This window comes from Chelonia mydas, chromosome 10, assembly GCF_015237465.2.
Source record: "Chelonia mydas isolate rCheMyd1 chromosome 10, rCheMyd1.pri.v2, whole genome shotgun sequence".
Taxonomy (NCBI): domain Eukaryota; kingdom Metazoa; phylum Chordata; order Testudines; family Cheloniidae; genus Chelonia; species Chelonia mydas.
This window is the reverse complement of record NC_051250.2, coordinates 83,821,374-83,845,174: the sequence shown is the minus strand read 5'-3', so window position 1 is coordinate 83,845,174 and position 23,801 is coordinate 83,821,374. Positions and strand designations below refer to the sequence as shown.

Below are 23,801 nucleotides of genomic sequence, written 5' to 3'. Positions count from 1 at the left end.
CTTTTTTGAGATAGGGCGACCACATCTGCATGCAGTATTCAAGATGTGGGCATGCCATGGATTTATATACAGGCAATATGATATTTTCTGTCCTATTATCTATCCCTTTCTTAATTATTCCCAGCATTGTGTTCACTTTTTTGACTGCCACTGCACATTGAGTGGATGTTTTCAGAGAACTATCCACAATGACTTTGTCACCTCACTGTTTACCCCCTTTTCCAGATCATTTATGAATATGTTGACTAGGACTGGTCCCAGAACAGACCCCTGGGGGACACCACTATTTACCTCTCTCCACTCTGAAAACTGACCATTTATACCTACCATTTGTTTCCTATCTTTTAACTAGTTACCAATCCATAAAAGCACCTTCCCTCTTATCCCGTGGCAGCTTACTTTGTGTAAGAGCCTTTGGTGAGGGACCCTATCAAAGGCTTTCTGAAAATCTAAGTACACTATATCCACTGGATCCCCTTGGTCTACATGCTTGTTGACCCCCTCAAAGAATTCTAGTAGATTGGTGAGGCATGATTTCCCTTTACAAAAACCATGTTGACTCTTCCCCACCACATTATGTTTATCTATATGTCAGACAATATTGTTCTTTATTATAGTTTCAACCAGTTTGCCCAGTACTGAAGTCAGGCTTACAGGTCTGTAATTGCTGGGATCACCTCTGGAGCCCTTTTTAAAAATTAGCATCACATTAGCTATCCTCCAGTCATCTGGTACAGAAGCTGATTTAAATTATAGGTTACAGACTACGGCGATGAAGTGAGCTGTAGCTCACGAAAGCTTATGCTCAAATAAATTGGTTAGTCTCTAAGGTGCCACAAGTACTCCTTTTCCTTTTGCGAATACAGACTAACACGGCTGTTACTCTGAGACTACGGCTAGTAGTTCTGGAATTTCACATTTGAGTTCCTTTAGAACTCTTGGGTGAACACTATCTGGTCCTGGTGACTTATTGCTGTTTAATTTATCAATTTGTTCCAAAACCTCCTCTAATCTGTTCCTCAGATTTGTCACCTAAAAAATATGGTTCAGGTTTGGGAATCTCCCTCACATCCTCAGCCGTGAAGACCGAAGTGTTGTTTACTCTTTCTCAAAATACAAAAAACAGAGGTCACCTGATTAAATTAATAGACAGCAGGTTTAACACAAAAAGAAGTACTTTTTCATACAATGAACAATTAACCTGTGGAATTCATTGCAGTTAGATGTTGTGATAGTCAAAAATATAAATGGGTTCAAAAAAGAAATAGATAAGTTCATGGAGGATAGGTCCATCAATGGCTATTAGCCAAGATGGTCAGGGATAGAACCCTATGCTCTGGGCAACCCTAAACCTCTGACTACAGAAGCAGGGAGTGGAAGACAGGGGTGGATCACTCCAAAATTGCCCTGTTCTGTACACTGTCCCTGAAGGCTTGGTACTGAACACTGTCAGAATCAGGATACTGAGCTACATGGACCATTTGTCTGACCTAGTATGGCAGCTGTTATGTAAACAAAACAAATTGTTGATCCCCTTCACACATTTATGGAGAGCTACCTCTTGGAGTTGGCATCTAGATCTGACGCTTGCTTTGGGAGAGCAGTTCTACAAACTTTGTTTCAGTTGGTACCTTAGAGACTAACCAATTTATTTGAGCATGAGCTTTCGTGAGCTACAGCTCACTTCATCGGATGAGCTGTAGCTCACGAAAGCTTATGCTCAAATAAATTGGTTAGTCTCTAAGGTGCCACAAGTACTCCTTTTCTTTTTGCGAATACAGACTAACACGGCTGTTACTCTGAAACCTTTGTCTCAGTTGTGAATCTGCAGCCCACCTTCCAGGGGATTTTACTTGTAGCTAGACCGCCCTCTAGTGGTAATTTGCAGGGATCACTTAGAAGAAGAATGGTTTCAGAGTAACAGCCGTGTTAGTCTGTATTCGCAAAAAGAAAAGGAGGACTTGTGGCACCTTAGAGACTAACCAATTTATTTGAGCATAAGCTTTCGTGAGCTACAGCTCACTTCATCGGATGCATACTGTGGAAATCGCAGAAGACATTATGTACACAGACACCATGAAACAATACCTCCTCCCACCCCACTCTCCTGCTGGTAATAGCTTATCTAAAGTGATCATCAAGTTGGGCCATTTCCAGCACAAATCCAGGTTTTCTCACCCTCCGCCCTCCCACAAACAAACTCACTCTCTTGCTGGTAATAGCAATTATTATTATTATTATTATTATTATTATGGGCTATTACCAGCAAGAGAGTGAGTTTGTTTGTGGGAGGGCGGAGGGTGAGAAAACCTGGATTTGTGCTGGAAATGGCCCAACTTGATGATCACTTTAGATAAGCTATTACCAGCAGGAGAGTGGGGTGGGAGGAGGTACTGTTTCATGATGTCTGTGTACATAATGTCTTCTGCGATTTCCACAGTATGCATCCGATGAAGTGAGCTGTAGCTCACGAAAGCTCATGCTCAAATAAATTGGTTAGTCTCTAAGGTGCCACAAGTCCTCCTTTTCTTTTTTAGAAGAAGAAGTGAGCAGTTACTTACAACAGCTGTGGTTTTTCAGGAGCATTGCCTCTGCATATTCATATTCCCTGCCCAATTTCCCTTCCTCAAAGTTCTAGTCTCTTAAGGGCTCAGGGATTTAGTGGAAGGAACTGTGGTTATTGAGGGCTGCATAACGTCTCAGTCTCACAGCTGCCACAAGGTGCTCGAGAGGTGTTTTCTAAAAGATTCCTTTAGCTCAGCCCAAGTGTGAATATGCAGATACAACACTCTTGAAAAACCACAGTTACTGGTATCAGAGTAGCAGTCGTGTTAGTCTGTATCCGCAAAAAGAAAAGGAGTACTTCTGACATCTTAGAGACTAACAAATTTATTTGAGCATAAGCTTTCGTGAGCTACAGCTCACTTCATCGGATGCATGCAGTGGAAAATACAGTGGGGAGATTTTATATACACAGAGAACATGAAACAATGGGTGTTACCATACACACTGTAACAAGAGTGATCAGGTAAGGTGAGCTATTACCAGCAGGAGAGAGGAAAAAAAAAACTTTTGTAGTGATAATCAAGGTGGGCCATTTCCAGCAGTTGACAAGAACATGTGAGGAACAGTGGGGGGTGGGGAATAAACATGGGGAAATAGTTTTACTTTGTGTAATGACACATCCACTCCCAGTCTTTATTCAAGCCTAATTTAATGGTGTCCAGTTTGCAAATTTCTCTCCTGCTGGTAATAGCTCACCTTACCTGATCACTCTCGTGACCTTTTCATTTTATGTCTGACTCATCTGCTCTTTAAAACAATAATAAACATTGGAGAATGTTGCAGGGCTTTGGTGTTTTCCTATATAACAATGCCCATATGAGCCATTTCCTTTCTCCATCTACCCCTGGCTTTTCTGATCACACTCTAGTACAAGAGACTGGAGCAAGTTGCATCATGTCAGCCTCTGGTCTGCATCAATGTGACATAAAAGTAGCTAGGGAGACAATGTCCCTTATATGTTTCTCTTATTTTCATTGTGTTTATTACTGAATTCTTCCCTTCTCCAAGCATCATATCTCCTCCTTTAAACTCTTTGCCTTGTTGTCTTTACTTGACAATTTATCTAACATTGTTCAGCCTTCTGCATGCCCTAAAACTGAATAAGGGAGCGTGAGCTCAGATATGTCTTTATAGATGTCTGATGTTCTAAGAGTAAAATCCCAAGAGGTGAGCTATGCTCACAACTAGATACTGTAGTTTGGGGTGCTTTAGAAATACAATATAGACAGAAAAGAAGCCATCGAGGCACTTCCTAACTTATTTTAAAATCTCCTTACCAAAAGAGAATCTGCCATCCTCCAAGGCTAGGGATGCCCTTGGTCATTAAAAAAATAAACAAACAAACACAAGGATCCCCAAAATGGCAGGGGGAGGGGGAAGATATCCCTGAATGGGAAATATTGACATGAGGCTAGAATAGTGTGGGATATCTAACAAGATATGAGCTTAGTAGTGATATGGTGGCCAATAGCTTGCATGACCTTCTCATAAGCAAACTAGGGAAATACAACCTAGATGGAGCTACTATAAGGTGGGTGCATAATTGGTTGAAAAACCATTCTCAGGCAGTAATTATCAATGGTTCATATTCAAGCTGGAAGGGCATAATGAGTGGAGTCCTGCAGGGATTAGTTCTAGGACTGGTTCTGTTCAACGTCTTCATCAATGATTTAGATAATGGCATAGAGAGTATACTTATAAAGTTTGCTGACGATACCAAGCTGGGAGGGGTTGCAAGAGCTCTGGACGATAGGATTAAAATTCAAAATGATCTGGACAAACTGGAAAAATGGTCTGAAGTAAACAGGATCAAATTCAATAAGGACAAATTCAAAGTACTCCACTTAGGAAGGAACAATCAGTTGCACACATACAAAATGGGAAATGACTGCCTAGGAAGGAGTACCGCAGAAAGGATCTGGGGGTCATAGTGGATCACAAGTTAAATATGAGTCAACAGTGTAACATGGTTGCAAAAAAAACCAAACATCATTCTGGGATGTACTAGCAGGAGTGTTATAAGCAAGACACTAGAAGTAATTCTTTCACTTTATTCCGTGCTGATTAGGCCTCAACTGGAGTATTGTGTCCACATTTCAAGAAAGATGTGAACAAACTGGAGAAAGTCCAGAGAAGAGAAACAAAAATGATTAAAGGTCTAGAAAACATGATCTATGAGGGAAAATTGAAAAAATAGGGTTTGTTTAGCATGGAGAAGAAAAGACAGAGGGGACATGATAGAGTTTTCAAGTATATAAAAGGTTGTTACAAGGAGGAGGGTGAAAAATTGCTGTCTTTAACCACTCAGGATAGGACAAGAAGCAATGGGCTTAAATTGCAGCAAGGATGGTTTAGGTTGGACATTAGGTAAAACTTCCTAACTGTCAGGATACTTAAGCACTGGAATAAATTGCCTAGGGAGGTTGTGGAATCTCCATCACTGGAGATTTTTAAGAACAGGTTAGAAAACACCTGTCAAGGATGGTCTAGATAATACTTAGTCCTACCATGAGTGTAGGGGACTGGACTAATGACCTCTCAAGATCCCTGCCAGTCCTATGATTCTATCCCCAGACGCTCAATTACTAATGTCTACAGCTCTGTCCTGGGCTTGCTTTCAGTTGTTTCTCAACCTCAGTATGGCACCATGCTCCCAGGGCTTCCTCCCTGAATACTCTTTGCCTTTGGTGGCAGTCTCTGACCAACATTCCCTCTAATTTTTGACAGGCTGTGTGCGCAAAAAAATTCTTCTGTGCAAATTGTTGTGCTTCTGTGCAAATTTTTCTGTGCGCGCGGTGTTTCGCCATGTGCGCGGAGTTTAGGATCTGTGTGCGCGTGCACACGTGCACAGCTTAGAGGGAACAGTGTCTCTGACCCCAACTCTCCAGCTGAGTCACTCTTCACGTTGGTCTCCTTCTGCGGGTAAATCAGAGTCCACAAATGCTGACCTCATCAGAGTCTTCAGCCCCTTTCTCTGGGCCTTCTACACTCCCTTCCCAGAGGTTAGGCCACTCTGCCTGTGGCTGGAGGGGGGGGCGCAGAGCCCCCCCCCACTCTGAGCCCCAACCCAGGGACCCTATGAATAGCACTGGTACTGTTTCCTGGGCCACTTCCCAAGCAGTCCCTTCACCTTCGACCTTACCTCAGAGTTCTTCCAGCTTAAGTCCCAGCAACCAGCCAGGAGCTACTTCTTGCTCCTCCAGTCCCATCTACCAACTTCTCTGTCCCTGCTACTGCATCTTCTTCAGCCAGCCAGGAGCACCACTCTTACTTCTCTAGCTCCAGGCAGCAACTGAAGTTTTCTAGACCTGCAGACCCTTTTATATGAGCCTGCTAGGCCCAGATTATATGCTTCCCTGAAGCCTCTCCCTGATTGGATGCTCCCTTGCAGCTCCTTTCTATGCCGCCCAGAGTACTCACCTCTACTGCTCCCTTTTTGGGACAGGGTGTGTAGGCTGTAGCAGGGGAGCTCAGGGCCTGGTATACCCTTGTCACACACACCATTCATGATTTTATAGACCTCTATCACAGTGGTTCTCAAACTTTTGTACTGGTGACCCCTTTCACATAGCAAGCCTCAGAGTGTGACCCCCCCCATATAAATTAAAAACACTTTTTTTTAATTTAACACCATTATAAATGCTGGAGCCAAAGCAGGGTTTTGGGTGGAGGCTGACAGCTCGCGACCCTCCATGTAATAACCTCGTGACCCCCTGAGGGGTCCCAACCCCCAGTTTGAGAACCCCTGCTCTATCATATCCCCTCTTAGTTGTCTCTTTTCTAAGGTGAACAGCCCTAATCTTTTTAGTCTCTTCTTGTATGGAAGCCATTCCATATCCTTGATCATTTTTGTTGCCTTTCTCTGAATCTCTTCCAGCTCCACTATATCTTTTTCAGATTGAGCCACCAGAAATGAACACAGTATTCAAAGTATAGGCACACCATGGATTTATATAGTGGCATTATAATTTCTGTCTTATTTTCTATCCCTTCCCTAATAGTTCCTACCATTCTGTTAGCCTTTTTTACCACTGCAGCGCACTGAACTCAAGTTTTCACTGCAGTGGCTCTTTTTTGCAAACTCTAATTCCAATTAAGAGAGTTGAAAAGATTTTAAAAATCAAAATAAAATTATAGCAAATAATTATTTTTGTCTAGAGACAATGTTGATTAACAAAAAGTTGGTCCAATAAGTGTCCAAGAAACCAGCCTGGGACTGTCTGCCTCAAGACTGAAGGGGGCCTTAATGTTTTGTTTTTACAAATAATCCCCACATTCTGAGTTTAGAACTAATCTGTTCTTCCTGGGAAAATCTCATCCACACATAAAATAGTAAATTAACTTCTAAATTGCAATTCTTTCTAAACTGCACATTTACTGCCCAAGGAGTCACTACATTTGTGTCAATTAATTGAATGTTTGATACTCAGTGGGCTGTCACTATGCTTTAAAAATATTAACAGTAATATTCAGTGGGATGCTGGACAACACTTGGATCTTGGATGTAGGCCAGGGTTGTGAAACCCTGCAACACACCAAGCAGCAGTGTATTTGTAATTCTCAATAGCCAGTGTTTGTTTAATCAGATTAATAAGAAAAAATTCTAGTGATAGAGGATCAACCCAAACCAGATGAGAAAGAGAAATTACCTCTCTGTTAGCTGCTCAATTTTAAATACTTTGCAGTTGTCAGTTCAGGTCTTAGATCAACTTCAAGTTCCCATGAAAAATCAGACACATCACAAAAAAATCAGTGTTGAATATAAAGAGAGGAAAAACTGAGAGGTAGCATCTCACTAACATGTCTGTTAAAACAACTGGCTTCTTCCCCAGTGCCCACAATAAGTGTATATTTATTCATGACAAAAAGTTACTCCCACCTCCAGATTTTCCTGTATGTTATCTAGATAACAATGTGTTTTCGATTGTAAGCTCGTTGGGGGCAGGGACTGTCTATTTTTGTGTAGAATATAGTATAGAGCACATTGCTGGCACTAAATACTATATTGAAGTTACAGTGTTGTCTGGTAAATGATTTCAACCAGTAACAATGTGTAATGGCAGTATTTCAGTTTCCTAGTCAAGGAGACACTCCCTTACCCTCTCTTCTAGGATAGAAAATCTTGGCACAGACACCAACAAATAAGGTTCCAAACAGCAGCTCTCCACAAAATAAGTGGAGCTCAGCCCTGCACAGAGGGCCAACACAAGGACTAGGCAGCACTTCACATAAGCCCCCAAAATATGATGTAAGTAGGACTAAAGTAGTGCCTAGGCCTTGGTGGTGGCCCGCAGCACAGGGGTGAATTTCACCTATTATCAGCTTTGCCTGCTATGCTTATGAATAACTGGAGAATAAGAAACCAGTGTTACCTGTGGAGTAATCTGCATGGCTTGTAGGATCCTGCCCTGCATAGATTAACTATGTTGATCTCTCTGTAACCCAACAGGTGCCTGAGGGGTCCTTCTCTCTGATGGGAGGGGCTGTTGCGGCTTGTACAGGTCAGTTTCTGACCCCCTGAATATCCTTTAGAAAATGAAAATAAAAAATCTGAAGTTAATTTGAGCTCAATATGAAAATAAGGCAGATTTGTCTGGGCTGCGTTGGTCTCATCTGCTGTGTGTCCCGCCCTCCTCCCACCCCCAGTGAAATCCTAGCCATATTGAAAGCAGTGACAAAACTCCCATTGACTGTAAGCGGCTCAGCATTTTACCCGGGATTGTACGAGCCCTGTAGCAGAGTCAGAGCTTCTCCCACAGCGACTGAGACTTACTGGGTGGAAAGCAGCAGCAGTAGCCCTATTATCGATCCAATGGGCTGTCAGGCCGCCCCGGCTCTAAAAGCCAGGCAGCGATCGCGCTTCCCCCTCCTGCCCAATGCGTGAACGCACTGACCCCAGCCCGTGGACCCTGGCACCCTGCAGAGGGTGATAGCAGGACGGGGGGCGACCCGAGTTTCCTTGGCCGTGCCATCCAGTGCGGGGTGCCCAGGCCCGCGGGCCTAGGAGCGGCTCGTGCCGCCGCCCTCCGCGCTCTCTGGCGGTTCTCAGGACAGCGCCCGGGGGGGCGCCACTGCGGGAGGAGTCGGAGAGGAGTCTCGGAGCCGAGCCGGCACGAGCCGAGCTTGGGCGCAGCTGCAGCACCCTGGACAGCCCCAGGTGGCTGCTGCTCGCCGCCGGCTGCTGCTGCCGCCCGGGGGCTGGAGACCAGGGCACTCCGGAGCTTTTAGGCCCATGAGCTCCCTCCATCCAGCGAGAAGGAGCTGGTGAGTGCCAGCCCGAGGGGGCGGGCAGGGCTGACCGACATACCAACACCAGCTTGGCAGGAGGCAGGAGGGGCTGCGGCCGGCAGCCCCCGGTGGGAAGGAGTCGATGGGGTCCTCACAAGTCAGCTGCCTACTCCGAACCCACCAGAACCCTCTTGTGCTTTGCAGCTCGGGGCTTTGCAGGAGGCTCTGGAGAAGCTGCAGAAAAAGTGGATTCCACCCTGGGGCAAGAAACTGGGACAAGTGCCAGTGGTAAGGCTCCTCAGACAAGGTATTCTGTAGCCCCGGGCAGGCCAGCCTGTGCTCCCTTGAGCGCTTCTCAGAGCTTCCCGCGACCCTCCTTCCAGACTCAGGGAAGCCGGCACTCCTAGGGCGGTTCCTACCCTGAGTGCAGCTCTGCTGCTCTCTCCACTTTCTTACAGGGAATTAGCTCACTTCCTATTACCGAAAGCAGGTCTTGGGGAATGGCCACTGAACGCACTTCTCATCCCCACAGCGGGGCCCTTCAGCACAAGAGTCAAACCATGGGGGAGAAAGGTTCTGGCGTCCACATATGATGAGTTCTAAATATCTAGATAACAAAGACAGATATTGGGGAGGGTGAATTATGCTGAGGCCAAAGAGAGAAAAGGGGCATTTTCACCAACACCAAACCTGAGTCACTAAAGAAACTTTCTTGCCTTTCTACTCTGCTGCAGTGCGATGTGGGGGAGCTATGCGCTGTCAGAAAAGCCGCCCGAATTGGGAAGCTGTGCAATTGCCCCAGAGGCGCCACCTGAAATTTTTTTCTGCTGAAATGCTTGTAAATCTCAACCCCTCCAGGAGCTAAGATAACAAAAGAAACCAAATCCTGCTGAACTGTGCTTGACAGGCACTGCTTTGTCTTTGTTGTTGTGTTTTTTCTGCTTAGCTAATAATTTCTCCACGTAAAATACTTATCTCCTTTGTAAAATATTTCTTCTCCCTCTGTATTTGTCCTCAGATTAGGAGTGAAGACCATAGAGGTAAGGCTTCACAACACTTATTAAAGATCAAAACATAATAATTTAATTGGAAATGAAGATTTTTTTTCATAGAGGAGTCCAAATATTTAACAGAATTAACTCAATGTAATCATAAAAAGAAAAGGAGTACTAGTGGGACCTTAGAGACTAACCAATTTATTTGAGCATTAGTTAGTCTCTAAGGTGCCACTAGTACTCCTTTTCTTTTTGCGAATACAGACTAACACGGCTGCTACTCTGAAACCTGTCAATGTAATCATGTCACTTAATAGGATGGCAGCACAGCATTTACAACTAAACATACCAGTTATAACAGGGGGGCAACAACAAATTCTATATTTACATTGCTTAGCACTTTCTATTATAAGTTTTTCTTACAATTTTTGGAAGAACTGTAGTGCCTCCATTATTTTCAGCAAGAACCTGAAACTTGGCAGGGGTGCTGTTAAAATGTATTAAGCTTATATACAACGGTGCAGAATTAGGGTTCCACAGGTAACTTTAATTCTGGCATTTCCTAACTTTGGAGTGCTTGACTTTGCAACTTCAATAACATTCTTTTAATATAGGCTTGGTTGGTTTGTTTGAGTAAGTTGTGTGTACTGAAATGGAAAAAAGATTTCAAAAGAGAAAATTTGAAACTGGAAGCATATGAAGTGAAACTGAATATAAATTCACAGATTTTAAAGCTAGAAGAGAACATTATGACAATCTAGCCTGACCTCTTGCATAACATCGAGAGTAGAATTTCACCAAGTCCTTCCCACATCAAGCCCATAACTTCTGGTAGAACTGAAGCATATCTTTTAGAGGAGCATCCAATCTGATATAAATGCTTCAAGTGACTCAGAATCCATCCCGTTCCTAGGTAAATTGTTCCAATGGTTAATTATCCTCACTCTTAAAAGTTTGTGCCTTATTTCTAGTCTGAATTTCTCTAGTTTCAGTTTTCAACCATTTGATCTTGTTATGCCTTTGTCTGCCAAACTAAAGAACCCTCTGCTATCAGAAGTCTTCTTCCTGACATGCATTGCATCTGGGATCAGCAATGACTGAGAATACCATACGCGTTTTACTGAAGAATGCTATTGTGTGTTTGTTTCTGCTTGCGGGTCACTCATATTTATATTTGAGATTTCTAGAGCAAAGATGTATCTTCTCACTTGACAAGATGGCCTTAGATCAACCATTAATCCATCAGCCTCTCTAGGGCTGAAGCTATCTTGATTTACAGTACAATCATTATAATTTAGATGATATTTAAATTCAGGTTATAATTAAATCCCACCTTTGGGTCCACAAGTTATGGAGAGCAATCCACTGTAATCAAGGGAGAGTCTTCCATTGATTGCAACGGTGCAGGATAAAGCCCTATATTCATAAACTAGGTAAACACACATATGAACTTGGTAGGGGCATAAAACTCCACATAGTACTGATCCAACATTGTAATATGACATCTATGTCAGTGATGAACAGCAAGTGCCAAGGCCCAATCCCCCAATCCTTACTCAGGCAAAATTACAACTTCATTGGAAGTTTTGTCAGCGTAAAGACATATGTTTTGCTTCCCTGATGTATGTAGCCTGATGGAATACTAGTGATGACTCCAGAATTATGTCTAAAATTGATTGTGTGTATGTGAGAGAGAGAGCTTTTATGTAACAATGATGTGCCATGCTAGGGCCCTATTCATCAGATTGGAATTAAGGCATACATTTTTAATGGTGAGAGTAATTAAGCATTCGAACAATTTACCAAGGGTCATGGTAGATTCTCCATCTCTGACAATTGTTAAATCAAGATTGGATTTTTTTTAAAAAGCTGTGCTCTAGGTATTATTTTGGAGTTATGTGATCACAATGGTCCCTTCTGGCCTTTGAACCTATGAATCTATGAACATGTGCGTGTGTGTTTCTAGTGGACTCCTATGGGGAATGGTTCTTGGCCCTAAGCTATTTAACATATTTATCAGTGACCTGGAAGAAAACAGAAAATCATTACTGATAAAATTTGCTGGTGATAGATATTGGGAGTGGTAAATAATGAAGAGGACAGGGCACCGATACAGAGTGATCTCGATGTCTTGGTAAGCTGGGCGCAAGCAAACAATGTGTGTTTTAATATGGCCAAATGTAAAGTCATACATCAGAATGTAAGCTATTCTTACAGGATGGGGGACTCTAATCTGGCAAGCTGTGACTTGAAAGAACTTTGGGGGTCATGATACATAATCAGTTGAACATGATCTCGCAATGTGATGCTGTAGCCAAAAGGGCTAATGTGATCCTTGGGTATATATATGGGAATATCAAGTAGGAGAAAAGAAGTTATATTACCTTTGTATTTGGCACTGGTGTAACTGCTAATGGAATAGTGTGTCCAGTTCTGGTGTACACACCATAAGGCTAGGCAGCCGTTCTGCAGAAAAAGACCTAGGGGTTACACTGGACAAGAAGCTGGATATGAGTCAACAGTGTGCCCCTGTTGCCAAGAAGGCTAAAGACATTTTGGGCTGTATAAGTAGGAGCATTGCCAGCAGATTGAGGGACATGATCATTCCCCTGTATTCGGCATTGGTGAGGCCTCATCTGGAGTACTGTGTCCAGTTTTGGGCCCCACACTACAATAAGGATGTGGAAAAATTGGAAAGCGTCCAGCGGAGGGCAACAAAAATGATTAGGGGGCTGGAGCACATGACTTATGAGGAGAAGCTGAGGGAACTGGGAATATTTAGTCTGCAGAAGAGAAGAATGAGGGGGAATTTGATAGCTGCTTTCAATTACTTGAAAGGGGGTTCCAAAGAGGATGGAGCTAGACTGTTCTCAGTGGTAGCAGATGACAGAACAAGGAGTAATGGTCTCAAGTTGCAGTGGGGGATGTTTAGGTTGGATATTAGGAAAAAGTTTTTCACTAGGAGGGTGATGAAGCACTGGAATGCGTTACCTAGGGAGGTGGTGGAATCTCCTTCCTTTGAGGTTTTTAAGGTCAGGCTTGACAAAGCCCTAGCTGGGATGATTTAATTGGGGATTGGTCCTGCTTTGAGCAGGGGGTTGGACTAGATGACCTCCTGAGGTCCCTTCCAACCCTGATAGTCTATGTTTCTATAAGAAGGGTATTGATAAATTGGAGAGGATTCAGAGAAAGGCCACAAGAATGATGAAAGGACTGGAAAATACCCCTATAGTGAAAGAGTCAAGGGAATCAATCTATTTAGTTTAACAAAGAAAAGATTAATGGGTAACTTGACAAGAGTCTGTAAATACCTACATGAGGAACAGAAATTTGATAATAAAGTGCTCTTCAGTCTAGCAGAGAAAGGTATAACAAGACCCAGTGGCTGGAGGCTGAACCTAGAAAAATAAAGACTAGAAATAAGGCAGAGTCAAGGTGATGAGGTAATATATTTTATTGGACCAACTTCTTCTGGTGAAAGAGACTACTTTCAAGCTACACAGAGCTCTTCCTTAGGTCAACAACACTAGAATTAAGGCACACATTTTTAACAGTGAGGGTGATTAACCATGGGAACAATTTACCAAGAATTGTGATGGATTTTTCATGACAGTACATTTTAAAATCAAAATTGGATGCTTTTCTAGAAGATATTCTGTAGTTCAAACAGGATTTAATTCAGGGAAATCCTATGTCCTGTGTTATACAGGAGATCAGATTAGATGATCACAGTGGTCCCTTCTGGCTTTATAATCTATGAATCTATGATCAGTGTAGTAGCTAACAAAACCCAGGAGAGGCACTGGTGGTAGTCAGTTACAGATCACTAAGGCTAAGATTATGTCACAGAGGTTGCAGAAGTCACGGAATTTGTGACTTCCAGCGACTTCTGTGACAATGGGGGCCCCGCAGCTGACCAGCTGCTGTTGGCGAAGGGGGACTCCACAGCAGCCCAGCCTCCGTGGGACCTCCCACAACTGACCAGCTACCGCCGTTGGCAGTGACCCCTGAGCTGCCCAGCCACTGCCACTGGCAGGGGTCCCCACTACAGCGGCTCAGTCGCTGCGAGCAGGTAGGGCCCCCCAGCAGCTCTCAGCTGCCGCCGCCGGAGGAACCCAGAGCTGCTCAGTGGCCGCAGATGAGGGAGATCCCCCTGCAGCTCCCAGCCAGCAGCAGCAGAGGGACCCCAGAGCTGCTCAGCGATGGCAAGGGGCCCCCTGCAGCTCCCCAAAACCCCCCACAGCTCCCAGTCCCACAGGGCAGTGGGGGGACCCCGCCCAGCTATTGGTCAATGGGGTCCCTGCAGCTCCCAGCCACTGCAAGGTGAGGGACCCTCCTCTCTCCCCATTTTGTCAGGGATGTTTTTAGTAAAAGTCAGAGACAGGTCATAGCTTCCGTGATTTTTTGTTTGTTGCCCGTGACCTGTCCCTGATTTTTACTAAAAATATCCATGACAAAATCGTAGCCTTACAAATCACTAAATCAAATAAGAGAATTGGATGAGTTATTCTTTATGTACCTGTATGTAATGTGTGGAAAGAAAAACTGTATTATGATGGGAGATTTTAATCTGGGAGACATATTTTGGAAGGCTCATGGAGCCAGTGGTAAAACAACACTAAAGTTTCTAAAAATTATTGATTATAATTCTCTGACACAATAGGTATTGCATCCAATATGGGGTATCTATTTTAGACCTCAGTACGATGGATAAAGATGAATTAATGGACTCAAAGTTGGTGGTTGCCTGGGGACCAGTGATCATGAGCCGATTATATTAAATTATGGGCAAGGAGAGGACAGTTCCAACCAGTAATGAATATACTTGATGCTTCAAAAGGACTAACTGCCCCCCAAACTGAGGAAAATTATACACAAAATTGATTGGAAGGAAAAATTTAAGACAGAAAAATTTAAAGGAACACTGGGGGTTGTTTAAGAAGAATTTACTAGATAGCCAAAGAGCTACAATTCCACAATCACAACAGAGGACAATTTAGTTAAAAGCCCTTCCTGATTAAGAGGGGAAGTGAAGGCAGCAATTAGAAATAAAAAAAACCCCTTATATGTAACAAATGGAAAAGAGGTGAAGCAGATAGTAATTAGTATAAATTATAAGTAATGAAGTGCAAAAAATTGAAGGAAGGTAAAGACAACAGGGAAAAGTCCATGGCTGGCAGGGCTAAGGACAACCAAAGATTTTTTTAAAGTATGACAGGAATAAAGAAAATCTGAATAATGGCATAAGGTCCATTGTTAGATGAAAATGGTAAACTTGTCAATAATGATGCAGAAAAGGCAGAAGTGTTCCATAATTATTTCTGTTCTGTATCTGGAAAAAGCCAGATGATGTGTTCACATCACATGAGAATGATGAAGCACTTTTCATTTGTAACTAAGGAGGATGTTAAAGAGCATCTAGTATGGATAAATATCTTTAAATCCACAGGCCTGGATAATCCCCAAACGAGATGGCTGAGGAGCTTTCTGGTCCATTTGTGTTAATTTTTAATACACTTTGAAATAAGAGTGCAAGAGTACAAATTATTGTGCCAATATTCCAAAGGAGAAACAGGATGAAAAGGGCAATTAAAGGCTGGTCAGCCCATCATCAATCCCAGGCAAAATAATGGAAAAGCTGATACAGGATTCAATCAATAAATAATCAAAGTATAGGAAAATGATTAATGCAAATCAAAATGATTTTATGAAAAATAGGTCTTGTCCAAAAAACTTGATTTAATTTTTTAATGAGAGTACAAGTTTGGTTGATAGAGGTAACCCTATTGGTATATACTTAGACTTTTGTAAAGCACTTGTCTTAGCACCAAATGACATTACTTATTCCAACCCCCGACTGCGATGGAGCATGTTGTATACTGTTGCGTCTAAAGGTTGCTTGATCTATGGTATACATTGATTATGGTATACATTGATTATTTCAGATTAATCAGGATGAAATGGTGTTGTAAAATGCAAATTATTTGTACTAAAGAAGTACACTTTACCTTTTGCTCAAGTACCAGCATGACCCAGCAGAAAGAACACAACAGTTGCTTGACACACAAGGTGAATCCCACTGCCTGTAATGCCTGGTGGGAACCACTTTCTGATACACTCAGTGTAAATCCCCACGGACTCATAGGCTGGGGGTTCAGGGGGGACGATTCTCACTGCATGATACACCATAGGGAGTACTGATTTGGGGTGTAGGATCCCCGACACTCACGGACAGTGTGGAATCTCACCAGCCCAATGCTTACAGGCAATGAGGAATCTCCAAAGTCTGATACTCACAGATGGCACAACATTTGCAGTTACAGGTGTTGGGAAGGGGTTCCTTCCCCCCCAAGCCTTTTTTGGTTGTTACAGCCTTCTCAGGAGTTTCCCAGTATCATCAATCCCTGGAAAAATCATGGAGCAGGTCCTCAAGGAATCAATTCTGAAGCACTTAGAGGAGAGGAAAGTGATCAGGAACAGTCAGCATGGATTCACCAAGGGCAAGTCATGCCTGACTAATCTAATTGACTTCTATGACGAGATAACTGGCTCTGTGGATGAAGGGAAAGTGGTGGACGTGTTGTTCCTTGACTTTAGCAAAGCTTTTGACACGGTCTCCCACAGTATTCTTGCCAGCAAGTTAAAGAAGTATGGGCTGGAGGAATGGACTATAAGGTGGATAGAAAGTTGACTAGATTGTCGGGCTCAATGGGTAGTGATCAATGGCTCCATGTCTAGTTGGCAGCTGATATCAAGTGGAGTGCCCCAAGGTCCTCGGGCCGGTTTTGTTCAATATCTTCATTAATGATCTGGAGAACGGTGTGGATTGCACCCTCAGCAAGTTTGCAGATGACACTAAACTGGGAGGAGAGGTAGATACGCTGGAGGGTAGGGATTGGATACAGAGGGCCCTAGACAAATTAGAGGTTTGGGCCAAAAGAAATCTGATGAGGTTCAACAAGGACAAGTGCAGAGTCCTGCACTTAGGACAGAAGAATCCCATGCACCCCTACAGACTAGGGACCGAGTGGCTAGGCAGCAGTTCTGCAGAAAAGGACCTAGGGGTTATAGTGGATGAGAAGCTGGATATGAGTCAACAGTGTGTCCTTGTTGCCAAGAAGGCCAATGGCATTTTGGGATGTAGAAGTAGGGGCATTGCCAGCAGATCGAGGGACGTGATCATTCCCCTCTATGCGACATTGGTGAGGCCTCATCTGGAGTACTGTGTCCAGTTTTGGGCCCCACACTACAAGAAGGGTGTGGAAAAAATGGGAAGAGTCCAGCGGAGGGCAACAAAAATGATTAGGGGTCTGGAACACATGACTTATGAGGAGAGGCTGAGGGAACTGGGATTGTTTAGTCTGCAGAAGAGAAGAATGAGGGGGGATTTGATAGCTGCTTTCAACTACCTGAAAGGGGGTTCCAAAGAGGATGGATCTAGACTGTTCTCAGTGGTAGCAGATGACAGAACAAGGAGTAATGGTCTGAAGTTGCAGTGGGGGAGGTTTAGGTTGGATATTAGGAAAGACTTTTTCACTAGGAGGGTGGTGAAACACTGGAATGTGTTACCTAGGGAGGTGGTGGAATCTCCTTCCTTAGCAGTTTTTAAGGTCAGGCTTGACAAAGCCCTGGCTGGGATGATTTAGTTGGGGATTGGTCCTGCTTTGAGCAGGGGGTTGGACTAGATGACCTTGTTGGGGACACTGGGGCATGGCCACTAGGTAACTCAAGGGGATGGAAGACCACGAGTGTCGATGAAGCCCCCTCGCACTTGGCCCAGGTGTCCTTGGCCCCCCCGCCTGGAGGCACTCACAGCAGTTATGCTGAGGATCTGCAACAATATGTTGCAGAGTCAGACTGCCTGAAACTAAGCAAGGCCAAACAGGGCAGATATGGAAGAACAATGCTGAATAAAGCAGCTTTATGTATGGTTTAACAAATGATACAGAGAACAAGGGAACTAGCTGGGAACTGGATTGGCTGGCTATATGGATACTTAGGGCAGCTTGCTATTGGATAAGTATGCTGGAAAAAAGGATGTATAAAAGCCTGTGTAACTTCCTGCTCTGGGTGTGAGATTCTATTCTCCCTGTACCTTTTTGCAGCTGCAAATAAACTTTTCTGAGTCTCCACCCCGTTGTGATTATTGGGTGTAGCTCACCGGGTAGCAAACCAACTCCAGCTGTTGTTTAGCCTCTCGGCACTGGGTGCCTGCAACAACCTCCTGAGGTCCCTTCCAACCCTGATATTCTATGATTCTGTGATTCTATGATTAAACCCAGCCATTCAAAGCTCTTGAGTCAACCCCCCCAAAATGATGAGATTTTAAAAACAATGATTTTTTAAAAATAATAAATTTGGTGTGTGTTTTATTTGCCTTCTGGTTTCTGGGCTGCTGGGGGCACCTGCTTCACATTTTGAAGCTTTTCTTGCAACCAGGAGGGCTAGAATGTTTTTCTTAAATGAAAGCTGAGATACTCACACACTCTTCAATGCCAGCAGCTGGGGCTTTAAGAACCGCCCCAAATATGACAAGACTTGTGACAAAATCTCAGGAGTTGGCCACACTGGTTCTCCTCGGGAGCTGCAGCTTCCTGGCTGCAGGAAGGGCAGATTTCTCTGGAGTTCCAGCAAATCGCTTCCCACGCCGAGTAAAAAACAGCCCTTTCCCCCAGCGGGATCCTCTCGCCGGCGCGGGGCCATGGAGGCGGTCAGGACAGTCCCCACACAGGCTCTGTCACTGTGGAGATCGCCCACAGGCCGGGGTCCTTCGAAGGGCGAGCGCGAGCTGAGCGGCTGCCTCCCACGAGCCTCGGTCGGGAACTACATTTCCCAGGGGGCTTTGCGGGAGGGCCTTCCCCTTCGATCTGGGAGAGGAGCGGGACTACGCTTCCCAGTGGCCTTTGCGGGAGCAGCCTTCCCCTTCGATCTGGGAGAGGAGCGGGACTACGCTTCCCAGGGGGCTTTGCGGGAGCAGCCTTCCCCTTCGATCTGGGAGAGGAGCGGGACTACGCTTCCCAGGGGGCTTTGCGGGAGCAGCCTTCCCCTTCGATCTGGGAGAGGAGCGGGACTACGCTTCCCAGTGGCCTTTGCGGGCGCAGCCTTCCCCTTCGATCTGGAGAGGAGCGGGACTACGCTTCCCAGGGGGCTTTGCGGAGCTCGCTGGGCGCGTGGCAGGCGTCGGCCGCCGGTCCCAGCTCCCAGGATGATTCACGAGCTGCTCTTGGCGCTGAGCGGGTACCCCGGGGCCGCGTTCACCTGGAGCAAGAGGAGCGGCCTCCAGGTACCACGGACCGGCCGCCCCCCGTCCCGCCCGCTCGGGCCCTGCGCTCACCCGGCTTCGCTTCCCCGCAGGTGTCCCAGGAGCTGCCGTTCCTGCACCCCAGCGAGAGCAGCGTCCTGAACCGGCTCTGCCGCCTCGGCTCCGACTACATTCGCTTCACCGAGTTCATCGAGCAGTACCCGGGCCACGTGCAGCAGCAGGTGGGAGCGGCCGGGGCGCTGAGTTCCCCCTTCCTCTCCGGGACCCCCCGGGAAGGCCGCGCTCCTTCTCCATCCCGAGCCCTCGGGGGAGTCCGGACGCAGCTCCCTGCGCTGGGGGGGCGGCCCCTGCCTCTCTCACACCGGTCTGGTGTGCGAGGGTGACCAGATCGCGAGTGTGAACTATCGGGGCACAGTGGGCGGGGGGAAGAGACAAACGCGACCCGAGCCAGAGCACGCTGGCCACCTGGCCCTGTGCTACCAGCCTGCCCCGTCCTGTTGGGGGTGGGCCGCCCTGCGCCACACAGCTCCCCTGCCCAGCGCCCCTGGATCCACTATGCCCAGAGCCCCCCTACAGCCCTTCCACCACAAACGCACAGTGCGGCGCACACACACACCCCGCCCAGCGCCCCCCTGCCCGTGGCCCCACCACAGCTGCCCAGCACCCCACACAGAACCCCCGACTTGCTAGTTTCCCAATAGACACAGATTTCCCCTCCCTCCCAGTGCCCTTCCCCACAGCCCCACCACCACAACTACACAATGCCCCACACAGACCCCCAGTGCCCTGACACACACAGATCTCCCGCACTGCCCAGCACCCCCCAATAGGCCACCAATGCCTAGCACCCCGAAACACACAAACTTCCCTCACTGCCCAGCGCCCTCCGCGCCCTCACAGCCCAACACCCCCCCCACACCCACATCTCCCAGACACTCACCATCACAACCTGCCCCCTTCCCTGGCTGCACTCACCAGCCCTGCTGGGAGGTCTCTGACTCCTAGGGTGAGAGTGGCGAGGGAGGTCTCCAGACTCACCACGTGCTGCTCCCGCCACAAGCACGAGCTCCGTGGCTCCCGTTGGCTGAAAAAAGCGCCAATGGGAGCTGCTGGAGCTGCGGAGCAGGGCTTGCAGGCACCGGCAGCACGCAGAGCCCCCCCACCCTAGGAGCCAGAGGAACCTGCTGGGGGGTGAGGTGGGGAGTCCCAGTGGTGTTTACCTGGGGCGGCTCCCGTCCCGGGAAGCATCCGGCAGGCAGGTCCCTCTGGCTCCTAGGGTCGCAGGTCGGCTCAGGGCAGAGGGCTCTCTGCCTGCTCCCAGTGCCTACAAGCCCCACCCCTGCAGCACGTGGCGCTCCTGCCGGTGGGCAGGTGCCGGGAGCTGCCCCAGGAAGCGGTGAGCGGCGGCACCGCAGCTGTGGTCCGGACGGTCCCGCTATTGGGACAAAGGGCATCCCGACTGATGTAAGGTTGGGATGCGGGACAAGTCCCCTAAAATTGGGACTGTCCTGATAAAATCGGGATGTCTGGTCACCCTAGGATGTGCCTGTAATTAAACTCCATCATATATTGATTACTGCGTATAAAATGAGGCCTACCCCAGAGGCTTATTAAGTTGTTATCCTACTAGAAAATAGTCCTTCAGTTTGCTAATGTGCAATAAACAAACCTATCACACTGTCTCCAGAAATATCTGCCCAGTGAGAAAGACAAAGTCCACTTCAGCACTTCCCTGAGCATCTGGCCTCTCATTTGAAGTCAGTGGGTGGTGCTTTTGCCAGGGCTGAATTAGGTCTTAAGCCCCACAAATGAAAGGATAGAGAAACACTTATGGCTAAACTAATTTTTCAAAGCAAAATGTATTAACTAAGCTGCCTCAGGATGGGATAATATTGCTATGAAAAATAGACTTCAGAAAGGACAAAACTACTTTCTCTCCACAAGACTTTCAGATTATCCCTGGAAAAAGCTTTCTCAACTTTTAACTCATTATTGAACTATAGAACTACTTTCTGTAAGAAGCAAAGTGGTGGACGTGTTGTTCCTTGACTTTAGCAAAGCTTTTGACACGGTCTCCCACGGTATTCTTGCCAGCAAGTTAAAGAAGTATGGGCTGGAGGAATGGACTATAAGGTGGATAGAAAGCTGGCTAGATTGTCGGGCTCAACGGGTAGTGATCAATGGCTCCATGTCTAGTTGGCAGCCGGTATCAAGTGGAGTGCCCCAAGGGTCGGTCCTGGAGCCGGTTTTGTTCAATATCTTCATAAATGATCTGGAGGATGGCGTGGATTGCACCCTCAGCAAGTTTGCAGATGCCACTAAACTGGGAGGAGAGGTAGATATGCTGGAGGGTAGGGATTGGATACAGAGGGCCCTAGACAAATTAGAGGATTGGGCCAAAAGAAATCTGATGAGGTTCAACAAAGACAAGTGCAGAGTCCTCCACTTAGGACGGAAGAACCCCATGCACCGCTACAGACGAGGGACCGAATGGCTCGGCAGCAGTTCTGCAGAAAAGGACCTAGGGGTTACAGTGGACAAGAAGCTGGATATGAGTCAACAGTGTGCCCTTGTTGCCAAGAAGGCCAATGGCGTTTTGGGATGTAGAAGTAGGGGCATTGCCAGCAGATGGAGGGACGTGATCATTCCCCTCTATTTGACATTGGTGAGGCCTCATCTGGAGTACTGTGTCCAGTTTTGGGCCCCACACTACAATAAGGATGTGGAAAAATTGGAAAGAGTCCAGCGGAGGGCAACAAAAATGATTAGGGGACTGGAACACATGAGTTATGAGGAGAGGCGGAGGGAACTGGGATTGTTTAGTCTGCGGAAGAGAAGAATGAGGGGGGATTTGATAGCTGCTTTCAACTACCTGAAAGGGGGTTCCAAAGAGGATGGATCTAGACTATTCTCAGTGGTAGCTGATGACAGAACAAGGAGTAATGGTCTCAAGTTGCAGTGGGGGACGTTTAGGTTGGATATTAGGAAAAACTTTTTCACTAGGTGGGTGGTGAAACACTGGAATGTGTTACCTAGGGAGGTGGTGAAATCTCCTTCCTTAGATATTTTTAAGGTCAGGCTTGACAAAGCCCTGGCTGGGATGATTTAGTTGGGGATTGGTCCTGCTTTGAGCAGGGGGTTGGACTAGATGACTTCCTGAGGTCCCTTCCAACCCTGATATTCTATGAATAGCTCCCACTCTGAAATTTATGCCACTATGTGTTTACTCTTTCCAGGTTAGGTTCACATTAAAAATAGCATTGTGAAACACTCTCTCTAGTTGTATGTTAGACTTGTACATACAGAGTAATGAAATTTCAGTAAAACAATTAAAACACATTTAGGTAGTAATCTTAAAAATGAGTTCCTTCCTCCTATGGTTTAAATACCACACTGCTCTGTTTATATAACTTATTTGGAAGTGTCTAGAATGGGGAAGTAGAAAGAACAAAGATGTGAAACCACAGGATGAGTGTGTTGGAGATATGAGGTGGGGGGACGTGTAGCTCTCTGTCTTATGCAGTGGGTGACTCTTCCATAACCAGTTGAACTGTGAGGTCTGTAAGGTCCCTCTCAGGCACACTTTCTCTTCCCCTCAGTCAAGGTCACTAAACATGCTTCTCTCTGCATTTGTGCATCAACCTAGCCTGCTCCCAAAGCCTGATGCTGTCTGCATGGAGCAGCTCAGTCTTGTTTAATGGAATGGATTAAAAGACTTGCAAGCATAAACTTGGATAGAGCTGCAGAAATCTAATTAGAGGCCCTCTGTGCTCATTGAAGCCTTCACCGCAATGGAACAAACAACCAGGGTGTAGAAATGAAAATGTCAGAACAAAGGGAATGAACAAAGGATATTAGAGGGGTAGGATTACTTTGTCTTGATAAAAGTTAAAGCTTATTAACTTGCATCTTCATTCTAAACACCAGGGTCCCATTTCAGCCTTTGAGGTCCTAAAAAAAATTGCTGGAGAAAGCTGACAGACAGTCTTGGAGGCTGCAGTCCTTTAGCCGCACAATAGGTACAGCCCAGAAAATGTCGTACAAACTTTCCTCCATATTTTCTTTTACCAATGTATCTCGGTCTTGAACTGGATAAACTACCTACAATGCTAAGAAAAGATTTTGGTCTTCATGGTCCATGCGGTCTTAATGTCAATAGACAGGTCATCAAGATACTCCTTTTCGACGAATTCATGTGTGTTAAAGTCAGAAAAGACCATTGTGTCTCTAATCTGATTACCGCATAACATGGATTATAGAATTTCACCCAGTGATTTCTGCACTGAGCTAGATCAGATCTTTTTAAAAGTCCCTGATGAAGAATCCACCACATCCCTTGGTAATCTGTTTCAGTGGTGAATTACCCTTTCATTAAAAAGCTGCATTTCTTTTCCATTTTGAACTTTGCTGACTTCAGCTTCTAGCCACTGGATCATGTAATGAGTTGGTCAACTAGTTTAAAGAGCCCTCTAATATTAGTTGCCTTCTCCCTGTGTAGGTAACTATAGACTGGTAGAGTTGTCTCTTAAATATCTCTTTGATAAGCTACATATATCAAGTTTCTCTCTAGCCTTTAATAGTAAACCAGGGTTTCTAGACCATGTCCTTTTTTAAAGTGGATACCATAACAGGACACTCTACTGCAGTAGTGGGCTCACCAATGTCATGTATAGAGGTAATATTATCTCCCTACTCCTGTGCCTCCTTCCTGTGTTAATACATCCCAGTATTGTTAGCCCTTTTTGCAACAG

At 45.7% G+C, this 23,801-nt stretch overlaps 1 protein-coding gene and 1 pseudogene across 7 annotated transcripts in view; both read left to right on the top strand.

Annotated features, from left to right (window-relative positions):
• Positions 1-9,635, top strand: part of LOC119567197 — a 28,098-nt pseudogene extending 18,463 nt beyond the window's left edge.
• Positions 9,636-18,743: 9,108 nt separating this feature from the next.
• TUBGCP4 (tubulin gamma complex associated protein 4) overlaps positions 18,744-23,801 on the top strand; it is a 49,476-nt gene continuing 44,418 nt past the window's right edge. For 3 of the 7 annotated variants that reach the window (XR_005226964.2, XR_006284118.1, XR_005226963.2), the window contains exons 1-2: positions 18,823-19,071; positions 19,143-19,271. Coding sequence is in view for 4 of the 7 variants with exons in the window: in XM_037910049.2 (XP_037765977.1) it covers positions 18,994-19,071; positions 19,143-19,271 (207 nt within the window). In the remaining 3 variants the exon portion in view is untranslated. Of the gene's footprint in view, positions 19,072-19,142; positions 19,272-23,801 lie in introns of all 7 variants that reach the window. The other 4 variants (XM_037910049.2, XM_043523312.1, XM_043523313.1 and 1 more) reach the window with 4 other exon arrangements.